Here is a 13,824-nt window from a genome sequence, read left to right on the forward strand (position 1 = left end):
ACTATACTTTTATCAACTGACATTTTCTTATGCTGAAAAAAAAACAATTTTCTTGGTTTTCTCGGCCTTCACAGCCAGTGCTTCAGTCTCAGAGCAAAAAAAAAAGAACATTTCATGAACCATCAGAAGGGACGGGGCGGCCTCAAGCTGAAGACTTGTTCCACTATCAGCTGGTCTGTGCAGGATCTGATGAGCCTTCCTCACCTTGATCCTCCTCACCTGGTTAAGGGACACGTTGGCGGTCTTCTCCTGGGACACGGCTGTGTACACGATGTACCTGTACAGGTGAACCTGTATTTTGGCATTCCGTGACTACTGAACACCAGAAAAGATGAACTGCTTCTTTAAATATCTCACACAGAGGCAACAGGTAAATGTTTCTTTTGGATGTTTATTTATTAAAAAGGGAATACAAAAAAAAAATCAAACTGTAAAAATTTACAGCAGAGACAAAGCAAGCAGATATATCACATATCATACGTGTGATATGTGATCACATATCATACATATGATCATCAGGTCGTTCCTGTTCCTCAGAGGTCACGGTGAGGTCAAAGGTCGCCGTAACTTTCTAGAGCTGACAGGAGCACGAGGACAAACCGGTTAGTAAAGTGAAGAATAAAGAGGTCCACAGAAGAAGAGCACCACTAGTGTCCTCATATCGCTCTCTTCCTATTGGACAACTCGTACGGGGGCTTCCCTGATTGGATGAAGGACCACATGGAGCCTCAGGTCAAAAAAACTACAGGTGGTGAAATGAGATTCAAATGTTCAAGTGCTCGTCTCCTCTCACATGGTCAGCACCAGGAAATAAAACAAGATCAAAGCATGTCAAACATAAATATAAAACCTTATTATGAATATATTACGATTCTGCCACTTCTGGAACTAAATAAAGTTTAAAGTGCAACTTTACAAAAACAAGTAAAGAAATACTGGAATTGGAAGCGGCTACTGTTATGAAGGGGTTCTGTCCTTCAGGGCCCTTCAGGGGTTCGTCCTTTAGGGGTTTGTCCTTTAGGGCCTTTTAGGGGTTTGTCCTTTAGGGGTTCGTCCTTTCGGAGTTCGTCCTTTCGGGCCTTTTAGAGGTTCATCCTTAAAGGCCTTTTAGGGGTTGGTCCTTCAGGGGTTGGTCCTTCAGGGCCCTTTAGGGGTTGGTCCTTCAGGGCCCTTTAGGGGTTGGTCCTTCAGGGCCCTTCAGGGGTTGGTCCTTCAGGGGTTGGTCCTTTCAACCTTTAGGGCCCTTCAGGGGTTCGTCCTTTAGGGCCTTTTAAGGGTTTGTTCTTTTGGGGTTCGTCCTTTCGGAGTTCGTCCTTTCGGGCCTTTTAGAGGTTCATCCTTAAAGGCCTTTTAGGGGTTGGTCCTTCAGGGCCCTTTAGGGGTTGGTCCTTCAGGGCCCTTTAGGGGTTGGTCCTTCAGGGCCCTTTAGGGGTTGGTCCTTCAGGGCCCTTTAGGGGTTGGTCCTTCAGGGCCCTTTAGGGGTTGGTCCTTCAGGGCCCTTTAAGGGTCATTAATGGTTCTTTATGGGTCCAGGGGTTCCTCATTAAAGTCATTTGACCTCTTTCTCTGTGAGATCCCATATGAGAGGTCGCTGCAGAAAGTCCCAGCAGGTTCCTCAGGTCCATCAGGTCCCTTAAGTCCATCAGGTAGTCAGCTTCAGTCTTCCTGGAGAAAAAAAACAAAACAATTCAATTCAGTTTATTTTGTAAAGCCCAAAATCACAAATGATCCTCTAAGCTTTACAATCTGTACTCGTAACATCTCTGTCCCAGGACCTCACATCAGATCAGGAACGACTCCCCAAGTAATGGGAAGAACCTTCAGGAGAGCAGCGTAGGAGGATGCACAGAAGCAATGCATGTCATGTGACCATCAGCAGTCATGGAGGGAAGAAGAAAAAGCTCCGGCCGTGTTTGTAAATGTAGAGATTCTAATAGAAGTTTGTAAGGATCTGGATGCTTTGTTAGACTCCTACAGGTACAGGATGTGTCCTTAGACTCCTACAGGTACAGAATATGATCCTTTCCTTGGGACTTACATTAAAACACAGGCTCAGTGGGCCCTGCTCACAGCCCTGCAGGCACACAGACACAAGCTGGTGCAGCTCTGTGGTTCGGGTTAGAAGGGAAGGGGCGGGGCACATGCCATGCTGAGAGCTTCCATGCCAAGCTGTCCACCAATCAGCATCCAGCCCCACCTACCTGCCCATCGTCCCCCACCAACGGGCTGGCTCTGTCTACCCGTCTGTCTGCAAACCAATCAAACCACAGCATGAGAGCGACAGCAGGTGATGCTCCTTCTTCCATTACCCACAATGCCCTTTGTCAGCATCCAGGCAGGTGGTGTGAAGGGCGACCAGAAGTATTTAATATCCAAGTATTTAAATAGGTAACAGCGGATGTAATGCTACAAAGAAGGATTGATGTCTTAGATCAGATTCTAAACACTATTAAACACTACTACTTCTATACGATGTAACAATACAGGCATCACTAAGTATGTACTAAATGTGTGTATTTGTACTACATGTGTACTGGTACCAGTGGACAGCTGGGACTGGGACCTTCTGCGGCTGCTGGGCGTCCTGGAGGCCGAGGACAGAGAGGAGCCGGCGCTGCTGGCCCGAGAGATGGGGAGCGACCCGGGGGTCACCGGGGGTGAGTCCAGCTGAGGGGTCGAAGGTCACAGGTAGGTTTATTCAGATCTAGCTATCTATCTCTATCTATCTATAAAGAGGGATTCCAACTCGTGACCGTACCTCCACGCTGTCGTGCGTCGGCGAGGACGAGGTCGACGAGTTCTCGTGTCTCTTGGAGGACGAAGACGACGGCAGCTCCACGCTGCGCACACGCTGAGCGAACTTCAGAGAACACACCGACTCACTGAGGTTACCGGAGAGAGGAGACACCTAAACACAACACGGAGAGAGGAGGCACCTGAACACAACACGGAGTCACAGAGGACACCTGAACACAACACGGAGTCACAGAGGACACCTGAACACACGTGGTCTCACGTGGTCTCACCTGCACCATCATGAGCGTCTTGCTGTCCCCGCTCAGAGAGTCCTGCAGCAGGTAGGTGAGGCGGGAGTTCCTGAAGGGCACGTGGGCGTGTCGGGCCCTCAGCGCGTTGATCACGTCCCCGAGAGCCGACAGAGACTTGTTGATGCACTGAGCCTCTCTGAGGCGCCGGCCCTCGGCCCCCGACCTCCCGATCCTCTCGGAGCCCGCCAGGTCTACCAGGTTCAGCTTCCCTGCAACGAAACATACCAGAGACTCTCAGGACCAGACCTGTGTGTGTACACTTTATATGCATGTACACCTTGTGTGTGTGTACCTTGCGTGCGTTTGCCAGTAGCAGAGTTGAACCCGGTCACGGTGATGATGAGCAGAGCGTGAGAACGAGAGCTGTGTTCATTCAGGTTGGTGCAGGCGGTCGCTCTGGTCATGTGACCCAGCGCCAACACCTAGGACACACACACACACACACACACACGTTACAGCTGCACCTGACTGGAGGCTTTCACTCTGAAAGGACGAGTCCAGCAGGAAGTTCTCACCCGGTTGATGTCCTCGGGGCTCTGCACCGCGGTCTGAGTGAGGCCGGGGACGTAGAGCTGCCCGCTGCCGTCAGGGTTCATCTTGATGTCCAGCCGGTCAGACGGGTTCTCCCCGAGTAGGTTCCTGACCAACAACAGAGAGCTTCAACCTGCAGGTTCCTGACCAACAACACCTTTAACCTGCAGACTGGACTCGGGGCTCAAAAACACATTGTCTGACAATCTGAGAACCGTTCTCAGAGTTCTGGACCGCGTCCACATGTTGACTCCTTTACACAGATTTTGTGTGACATGAAGTACTGTATGGAGCACTTAATGTATAGTACACAAAGTACTGGAGATGACGTACAGACAGTACACCTGTTCTGCTCACCGAAGCGTCTCGTTGTAGATCTCCACCATGCTGACGGCGATCCGGTAGTCCCAGTCTGGAGCTTTGTCCGTCACCTCGGAGAACAGCTGGCGCAGAGCTCGCTGGTTGATGCCGGGGTTGTCCACCGCGCCCTAGACACGAGACCTGGGTTAGGATCCAGACCGGTGCTGGTCTCTGAGGAGACCAGACCCGTCCCGGTCTTACCTCCATGGTGAAGGTCTTCCCCGAGCCCGTCTGTCCGTAGGCGAAGATGCAGACGTTGAAGCCGTCGATACAGGAAGTGACCAGAGATTGGACCTCCTGAAACACCTTGTGGACCAATCAGAGAGGACGAAAACCAGTGAAACAGAGTCCGTCAGACGAGACCTTTGGAACAGAGTCCGTCAGACTTTGAGCCGGCTCACCTCTTCCTGTGTGGCCTGCGGGGGGAAGACCTTGTCCAGGTCAAAGGTCATCAGCTTGCCCTTGTTAGACAGGTAGAGGACGGCGTCGTCCTCCGAGTCGAAGCTCAGCGTGGCCTTGGAGTCCACAGAGTCCTCGAGACGGACGGGCCGGACGCGGCAGAAGACACGAATGTTACCTAGGAGACAAGGAGCAAGGACACAGGAGACATGACGTCCTCTGTTTACACTAAACTATGAGCCAGGACATAGAGAAGGGAGGACACAGAGGACAAAGGAGACACAGGACACAGAGGACCAAGGAGACACAGAAGACAAAGGAGACACAGAGGACAAAGGAGACACAGAGGACAGTCTCCACAGGTCTCTCCTTGGTGATGAAGTTCTGACCTTTGAGGCGAACCAGCTCGTTGTGACATTTCTTCCTGAGGTTCATCTCTCTCTTGTATCTACGCAGAAGCTCCTGATTGTTGGTGCTCACCTCGCTGATCACCTGGCAGATCTAGAGACAGGGAAGAAGAGTATTGATCAGGAGAGTATTGATCATTACACTAATGAGGGGGCGTGGCCGACACAGCTGTAGATAACCATCTCAACTCTTTATTTTTTTTTTTACTCTTTAGTCTTTCTTTGGAGTCAAAACTCGGAGGATAACATTTTCTGACTATGACCTTGAATAAAAAAAATAGCACTTAAATAGCATTTAGTGAAATGTAATGGAGGAGACAGTCACTCACCTCCTGCTTGGCCTCCCTGATAGCTTGGTCCAGCATGAAGGGGAACTCCTGCACCTGCCTCTTCAGACAGTTGTAGTCACAGGTGAGGGTCCGGAGGGCCGGCTGCAGGCTCAGCAGGTTCATCCTCACTCCTGAAACACAAACACCGTGATCACGAGTCCACACCTGAAAATCTGGGACACGGGACAGGAAGCAGATTCACACCCGCCAGGTTCTCGTGGACGGCCTTCATCTCGCTCTCGGCTCTGATGAACGACTCCTCGATCACGCGGTTCTTCTCCTCCTCCAGATTCTGCATTTCCACCTCCAGCTGACCTTGAGCTCGCTCCATCTCCCCTTCATACACCAGGATCTGTCGAAGAGGGGCCACAGAGACCACAAACGTCAGAGGATCGACTGCAAACAGAGCAGCAGACCACAGGTCCTCTACATGTTACCTGAGCAGACCACAGGTCCTCTACACGTTACCTGCGTCCTGAGCTGAGCGCAGGTCCTCTGGGACTCGTGCAGCTGCGTCTCCAGCTCCCTCAGCAGCTGCCTCTGCACAGACAGCTGCTCCTGCAGGCCGGCGCTCTTCGTCTGCAGCTCCGCCAGAGCCCTCTGCGAGTCGGCCGACTCCACCTCCACCGTCTGAGTGACGTACTGCGGAACGGAGACAACGGACGTGTTAGACTTCCCGACGTGCCCGGCGTCCCCGGCGTCCCCGGCGTGCCCTCACCTGGACTTTGGGGGGCGCTGCCACCTGCCTGGCGAGCTGCTCCTCACACTCCTGCAGCCGGAGGGAGAGCTTCAGCCCGGCCTCCTTCTCCTGCCTCCGCCTGGACTCCTCCAGCTGCCGGTGCAGGCTCTCCACTCTGGAGCTCTTCTCCAGCAGCTCTCGCTCTAGATCGGCAAGCCGCCGCTCCCTCTGCCGGGCCTGCTGCTCCCAACGGGACACCTGCCTCTGCAGAGACTCCGCCTCCTGCAGAGACTCCGCCTTCTGCAGAGACTCCGCCTCCTGCGGGACACCAAGAAGACATTTCTACCTGAGACAACCGGAGGAACCGGAGCCTCAACCCGTCTGTCTGAGCCTCTACCTGTCTGTCTGCGTTGGGGCTCCTGCATGACTTCAGCTGCTCCTTCAGACGTTGGTTCTCCAGAAGCAGCAGCTGGAGCTGCTTCTCCACGTCTGTCGCCCCCTAGAGGACACACACAAACACACACACACACACACACACACACACACACACACACACACTTTACAAAACAATGTTCTGTTTTGTGTTACTAGAATTGTTCCTGTGGGACACATTAACACAGCCCCAGTGTGTGTGTGTGTGTGTGTGTGTGTGTGTGTGTGTGTGTGTGTGTCTGTGTGTCCAGGGTTCCTCAGGAATGAGGTCTCACCAGTTCAGAGCGAAGTCTCTCCACCTCCTGATTCTGATCCTCCAGCTTTTCCTCCAGCGCCTCCACCTGCAGGTAGACACACGTCAGCTGCCTGCTCCAGGTGAGTAAACCCAACACACCTGCAGGTAGCACGTTTTACAGACGGATCTATCGGTGTCAGTGGGCTTTCCCTCACAGTCTGCACTGTCTCCAAAGTATCTCCAGGTTACACTCCTGGCGTCTTTTTTTTCTACAAGCAGAGGACGGTCGGCAAGAACTCCTGAGCTCAGGCCACGTCTCCCCCGGTCACTCGCTGTGAGCTTGAGCCCCGCTACTTAAGCCCGCTCCTTAAGCCCCGCCCCCTTGAACTCTATCTCCATTAACTCTGTGCATGCAGCATATATAAGAGAGAGAGCGAGGGGATATGTGAAATCGTATCGTTTTTAACGTACAGGTACCACGGTACTTTTTAGTATCGGTATACCATGCAACATTACATGTACTGACAGACGATACGGCACTGACACCTGTCAGAGTGTGTGTGTGTGCGTGTGTGTAGACGTACCTGTGTGCGCAGCAGAGTAACCAGCTGCTCTTCTTCTTGACAGCGGTGATGATCTGAAAGCGGTTCACCTGGCTGTAAGAGCCTCACACCTGTACACCCACACCCACACACACACACACACACCCACACACAGTGTCACATGATACATATACAGTCGTCCCTCGCTATAATGCAGTTCATCTTTCGCAGACTCGCTGTTTCATGGATTTTTCTTCTCTTTTTTTTACAGCTACGGATTTTGTCTATTGCGGGTTATTTATCGAAACGTATCCACCAAATATATACACACACACACACACACACACACACACACACACACACACACACACTGAGCTCAGCTACTGAGCTGGACAAAACTATAGACTCTACTTTATAGTAGCTATAAATTCATCTGAACATCATCATCCTCAGTGCTACGTCAGCTCTTTTCCCACCGTGTGGCTTCTGAAGACACGCCTCCTCAGAGAGCGTCTGAAGACACGCCTCCTCAGAGAGCGTCTGAAGACACGCCTCCTCAGAGAGCGTCTGAAGACACGCCTCCTTCTGCAGCTGCTGGATCAGCAGGTGACGGGAGACTTCTTCAGAACGAAGACGAGCCTGAAAGTCACACACTTTGTCCTGGAGAGCCTACACACACACACACACACACAGTAAATTAACTGTCAGACGGATCATCAGTCACACATATGATGAGCAGATGGACAGGCTGTGTCCTGATGGGGGCGCGCGCGCGCACACACGCACACGCACACGCACACACACACACACACACACACACACACACACACACACACACACCTGGATGAGCAGCTGGCTGGGTGCGCTTGTTTCGGGCAGCTCTGCGGTCAGAGCGGGGCGGTGTGAGAAGGCGGCGGTAGGCAGAGACAGGAAGGAGCCGTCGTCTTCACCATCACTCATCAGGAAGTCCACTGAGCTGGCTACGGACACACGGGAGGGACAAACAGAGCCGAGTGTGATGACATGCTGCTACTCCCATTGGAGCAGCCTCACCTGTACAGCCAGGAACCAGTAGAGCCTCACCTGTACAACCAGGAACCAGTACAGTCTTCTCTGCTTGGGCTGCTAGTGACCCTGAACTGGAACCCAGTCCCACCAGATCAGAGTCGATACTAGCGACACATTAACCAACTGGAACAAATCACCAGAGAACAATCTGTACTTTGTAGCTCTTAAACACTGAACTCATTGAGACCGACTGCTGAGGAGGATTACCGCCCACACACACACACACACACACACACACACACACACACACACACACACACACACACACACACACACACACACACACACACACACACACACACACACACACACACGACTTAGTACTGGAATGTGTGTTCCTCTGGTCCCTTAGACTGTTGTGATCCAACATCATCTCTCAAGTCAATCAAGGCTGGAGACCTCGTCATTCTGCTTTTTGGCAGTAGCCATCTTGCTTTTGGTAGTAGCCATTTGCTTATGGCAATAGCCATCTTGCTTTTGGTTGTAGCCATCTTGCTTTTGGTCGTAGCCATCTTGCTTTTGGCAGTAGCCATCTTGCTTTTGGCAGTAGCCATCTTGCTTTTGGCAGTAGCCATCTTGCTTTTGGCAGTAGCCTTCTCAACAGTAGACCTCTGTTTTGATGTGAATGTTCTAAACAATCTGGAATGTTTTAATCTTTTATAGGAATGTTGTAAATGTTTTAATCCTACACACTCGCTGGTCACCAAAGAGACAAATCGCAGCAATAAAAAATGAGCTGAATGAATAAAAGTCTCCAGTGAAGAAACAAAGACAAGTGATTTACCTGTTAGTCTGCTTCTCCTCACCGTGGAGCCCGTTCATTACTAAGGTCTGACTCACCACACACACACACACACACGCCTTACCGTCCAATGAGATGTCCTTCGTCCAGAGTTCCTGCAGGCGTGGGGCGTGGCCTAGGTCCCAGGTCTTTCTTGTACTGAACATGACCACCGGGCTTCGCAGGGCGCTGGACTGGCTGCAACACACACACACACACACACACACACACACACACACACACACACACACACACACACACACACACACACACACACACACACACACACACACACACACACACACACCTGAATGTGTTTGATAGTGAAACATAATCAATAGGATACTCATTCAGATTATTTCTTTATGATAGCCGGTTGTGTTTAAAGGTTAAACCAAACCTCTGGTGAGCCCAACGACCTGCATGACCTTTCGTCATCAAGGTCACCAACTGTTGCTGCCTTCAGGTCATCATTGTAAATGAGAATTGGTTCTCAACCGATTTTATCTGGTTAAATAAAGGTCAAATAAAAATAAAAACCAACGAGCCTCAGAGGTCAGACCTGTTAACCGTTAACCCACCAGATAGTGTGAAGGGTTCAGTGTGAGAGAAGCTCACTGCCTCCTACAGGAGCTCTGATCCACAACCAGCACAAAACCACAGACCCAGGATCAGACCCTGGAGCTGGGTTTACGCCAACTCCTGACTGATGCTCCTCTTTGCAAAGTAGGGATGTCAAACTGCAGAAAGCACCTTTTTAAACACAAATCAGGCCTCAAACAGAAACGCAAAGGACGGATTCAAAAGACCAAACAGAATGAACACAGGAGAGGCTGAGGCTATGCACACACACACACACACACACACACACACACACACACACACACACACACGCACACACACTAAAATGTTCTTCAGAGGGAGCGAACCTGTTTCAGTGAGACTAGCTGCACATGAGGGACACGCTGACGATGAAGATGATGAAGACGACAGGAGGAAGCAGACAACAGGAGGATAATCAGGACGAGTGAGAACGTCCACAGAGGAAAGAGACATGCAGCTGCAGCTGTATCCAGGTCATCAGAAACACAAGCGTCTGCATCGGGTTACAGCCCTCCATCTGATCCCTCCATCCCTCCATCGCTCCTCCCCCTCCCTCCATTCAACATGTCTGTGTCCTGCCGTCTCCTCTCATCCCTCCATCGCTCCCCCCTCCACCTCCCTCATCCCCCATTCAACACGTCTGTGTCCTGCCGTCTCCTCTCATCCTTCCCCCCTCCCTCCCTCCCTCCCTCTCTCATCCCTCCATTCAACATGTCTGTGTCCTGCTGTCTCCCCTCATCCCTCCTTCGCTCCTCTTTGTGTCCTTTTGCGTCCGTCCTTACCTCCTGAGGCCTCGTCGTCCCGCTCATGGCTGCATGCTCCTCCTCTGCAGCTGCACACAGCGGATCAATGTCCAAGCCCCGCCCCTCAACACACAGCTTCCTCCCTTCTGTTCCCTAGCAACAGCACAGCAGCGTCACGGCTCCTCTAGCCCCGCCCCCTCGCCTCCCACCCAACAACATAAATATTTCAGCCTCAACTGAAGCATGAGGAGCTGCTCCCCCGACTAAGATATGCAACAGCCCTTTAGTGTGCAGAGACCTCCATGGAGGACTCATGGTGGACTCTCATGAGTCCTCCATGATGGACTCATGAGAGTCCTCATGAGGACAGTCTCCTGAAGATAAATGACCTGTGAACACACCGTTACAGTAGTCCAGTCTCCTGAAGGTAAAGTCATTCTTAGTTTCTCTGAATCCTGTTGACACATACGTCCTCTAACTTGATATATTCTCCAGGTGACAAGAGGCTGATGTTATGAATGTTCAGGTTGAGGTCTGAATCCATAACTACACCCAGACTCCATTCACAGGAAGGATCCAGGTCCACATGAAGAGCTTCAGCACATCACTCAAGAGTCCAGGACTGGAAAGACAAGACAAGCACACAAGTACACATGCACACAAAGTACACAAGCACACTAGTACACAAGCACACTAGTACACAAATCTGTTCTTCAGCTGAAGGTATGCAGAACTCATGAAGTAGATTAATGAAAGACCTGCAGATGGACTAGCAGCTCAAAGTGGACTGATGAGGCTCCAGGTTGAGGAGTACCGGCTTGGTACCAACGGGACAACACTCGGTCCTGTTAAACCAGAGGAGACTCGTACATTCCCTGAAGGCAAAGATGCCTTCAGGGAACCCTGGACAAAATGAACTCTGCTTTCAATTGAATGGATGTTTACACACGAATAACTCTAAAATTAGTTTGTAGCTGACTCACAGGGAAAAAGCCTCAGTGGTTTACAGTCCCACAATGCTTTGCTGCACACACCCATCAGAGCTATTTTAGGAGGAAATGACAGTGTACACACACACACACACACAGACACACACACACAGTTTGAATGGACAGCAGACGCCCTGCGGCATCATGGGAGATCTGGTTCAACAGCTCCCCCTGCTGGACGGAGATCAGCTGACCATCTGGCTCTGATCACACTGTCGTCCTCCTCCTCCTCCTCCTCCTCCTCCTCCTCGTCCTCCTCCTCCTCCTCCTCTTCTTCTTCTTCTTCTTCTTCCTCCTGCTGCATTCCTGTCTCATCACATTTACATCTTGTGACTGACAACAAGCTGAGAACACTCCTGGAATCCTGCAGATCAGCAGAACCCTGAACTTGTCACGAGTTAATCCTTAAAGGTCTGAGAGTTAACAGTTGAGCCCCTCGTGGGCCCGATACCAGTGAACACATCATTTTATATTAATTTACAGCCTCCAGAGTCACAGCTCCCAGAAGCTTCACGTACAAAGTCAATGGAGCATTTATTAGCTTTAGCAGACATGGATACCGTTATACACGCTGCTCAGACTGACTGTTGCATCATTTCCTGTTTGACTGCCTGCTCTCACTGAGAACACTGACAGCAGAGTGGTCCATCCTCTCAGGAGAAGATCTTTGAACTAAACCACAGATAACGGGTCTGAAGAAACATTTAGAGCTCTGTGGGACACGCCCTGCAGCGCACACACACACACACACACACACAGACACACACGCACACACACAAACACACACAAATCTGCTTCTTACAATTTTGTTAACTTATTAACTTCATATATCGCTAAACACTGACATGGAGTTTAGAACAAACCAAGAGCTAAAAGAGCTAGAAGATTTAGAACAGTTTGAAGAACAAGAAGAGTTATGAGAGCTAGAAGAGTGAGAAGAGCTAGAAGAGTATGAAGAGCTAGAAGAGTTTGAAGAGCTCAAAGAGCTAGAAGAGTAAGAAGAGCTAGAAGAGCTAGAAGAGCTAGAAGAGTTTGAAGATTGAAGAGCTAGAAGAGTAAGAAGAGTAAGAAGAGCTAGAAGAGTTTGAAGAGCTAAAAGAGTAAGAAGAGCTAAAAGAGTAAGAAGAGTTTGAAGAGCTAGAAGAGCTAGAAGAGTTTGAAGAGCTAGAAGAGTAAGAAGAGCTAGAAGAGTAAGAAGAGCTAGAAGAGTACGAAGAGCTAGAAGAGTAAGAAGAGCTAGCAGAGTAAGAAGAGCTAGAATAGTTGGAAGAGTTTGAAGAGCTTGAAGTGCTGGAAGAGTTTGAAGAGTAAGAAGAGCTAGAAGAGCTAGAACAGTTTGAAGAGCTAGAAGAGTTGGAAGAGCTAGAAGAGTTGGAAGAGCTAGAAGAGTTTTAAGAGCAAGAAGAACTAGAAAACTTCTATACTTCTATACAACATACGTATTGATGCAGCGTGGCCGTACGTTAAACAGTCTGATGCTCAGGTTATTACTGCAATTATTTACAGTTCACGTTCTGTCCTTTACGAAGCAACAATGTTCTTTGCTTACAGCTTCTCTCTAATTTGCTTATTTGTTTTTCATAGTTAACTGAATGAATTTAAATAGTTTGTCAGACAGAATCAGACATTTGAAGACATCTAACATCTGAAGACGCCATGTTGGACACTGGGAAACTGCAAGAACAATTGTTTGGTTTTCTGACTGAACTGTCAAGATATATTTGACTTGTCTTCAACATGCCACTCAATGGTGAGGTGAAAAGTAATGAAGTCCTTATACGTTGTGCCACAAAGACAATATACTATACTACACAAATACAATATACTATACTACACAAAGACAATATACTATACTCCACAAAGACAACACTCCCAGTGACCTGTTGCATTCTGGTTATTTCTCCAACGTGGCTGCATGTTCAGGCTTTATTCATAACAACATGTGGTTTGTAATGCCTCTTCCATAGTGACACTTTGTGTAATATCTGTTCGTCATTGCGGTTTCATTGTGTCTTTGTTAGCGTTACAATGGACAACACGACAACACGTTACAATGGACAACAAAACAACACAACAACACGTTCCGCCCTCACTGGCACAAACCACGACACGGGCGTGTGCGCGTGCGCGTCCAGCAGGTGAGGCCGCGGCTCTTTTGTTGGAAAAGAAAAAAGCTTTGAAGCGCCGAAAGCGCTGGACGGACACGTGACGAGAGACACGGGGACACGTGCGCAGCGGGGACACTTTGGACACTTTGGGACAACGCGTCCTCCCGGCTCGCGAGTCCCGACCTTCCACAGCAAGAAGACAGAAACTTTTTCTTACCTCTGGCCCGAGCAGCGGCTCCTCTTCCTCCTCTTCCTCCTGCTCTGTGCGCGGCTTCCCTCGGAGACAGAGGTCCTGGTGTCCGCAGAGACGCAGAGGAGGGTCGCTGTGTCTTGTGTCTTGTCTCTGTGTCTTGTGTCGTGTGTCTCTGTCTCTCGCCTCGGTCTCTCGGCTCGCTGCTAAAAGTCAACCCCGCTGCTGTCTGCGCTGCCTTCACGGACCGCGGGACATGTGGGAATTCGGTGGCGTGTGCGCGAGGAAACGCACAGTGAAGTGAAAGAGATGAGGGCGGGACACTAGCGAGGAAGAGTAGTCCACAGATAGAGGAAGAGTAGTCCACAGATAGAGGAAGAG

At 50.2% G+C, this 13,824-nt stretch overlaps 1 protein-coding gene across 7 annotated transcripts; it reads right to left on the reverse strand.

Moving 5' to 3' along the window:
• Nucleotides 1-371: 371 nt before the first annotated feature.
• kifc3 (kinesin family member C3) lies at nt 372-13,681 on the reverse strand. 7 transcript variants are annotated; one of them, XM_068582618.1, is made up of 22 exons: nt 10,196-10,271; nt 8,896-9,008; nt 7,802-7,941; nt 7,438-7,630; nt 7,004-7,092; nt 6,460-6,525; nt 6,150-6,251; nt 5,792-6,070; nt 5,542-5,715; nt 5,278-5,425; nt 5,074-5,204; nt 4,727-4,838; nt 4,340-4,515; nt 4,140-4,244; nt 3,936-4,066; nt 3,563-3,686; nt 3,340-3,469; nt 3,027-3,256; nt 2,759-2,908; nt 2,541-2,667; nt 2,202-2,248; nt 372-1,665 (listed from the first exon to the last, which is right to left on the reverse strand). In XM_068582618.1, the coding sequence occupies exons 2-22, from the start codon at nt 8,975-8,977 to the stop codon at nt 1,657-1,659; spliced, it is 2,745 nt and encodes a 914-aa protein (XP_068438719.1). In that variant the 5' UTR covers nt 8,978-9,008; nt 10,196-10,271; the 3' UTR covers nt 372-1,656. The 7 variants fall into 7 exon arrangements, 6 of the variants coding, with proteins under 6 accessions (XP_068438719.1, XP_068438727.1, XP_068438710.1 ...); XR_011077815.1 differs by having other exon boundaries at nt 2,039-2,667; XM_068582626.1 differs by lacking the exon at nt 2,202-2,248.
• Between the last annotated feature and the right edge of the window lie 143 nt (nt 13,682-13,824).

Source organism: Clinocottus analis, unplaced genomic scaffold (genome assembly GCF_023055335.1).
Source record: "Clinocottus analis isolate CAN_PGR_092001 unplaced genomic scaffold, fCliAna1.0.p SCAF_10, whole genome shotgun sequence".
Taxonomy (NCBI): Eukaryota; Metazoa; Chordata; class Actinopteri; order Perciformes; family Cottidae; genus Clinocottus; species Clinocottus analis.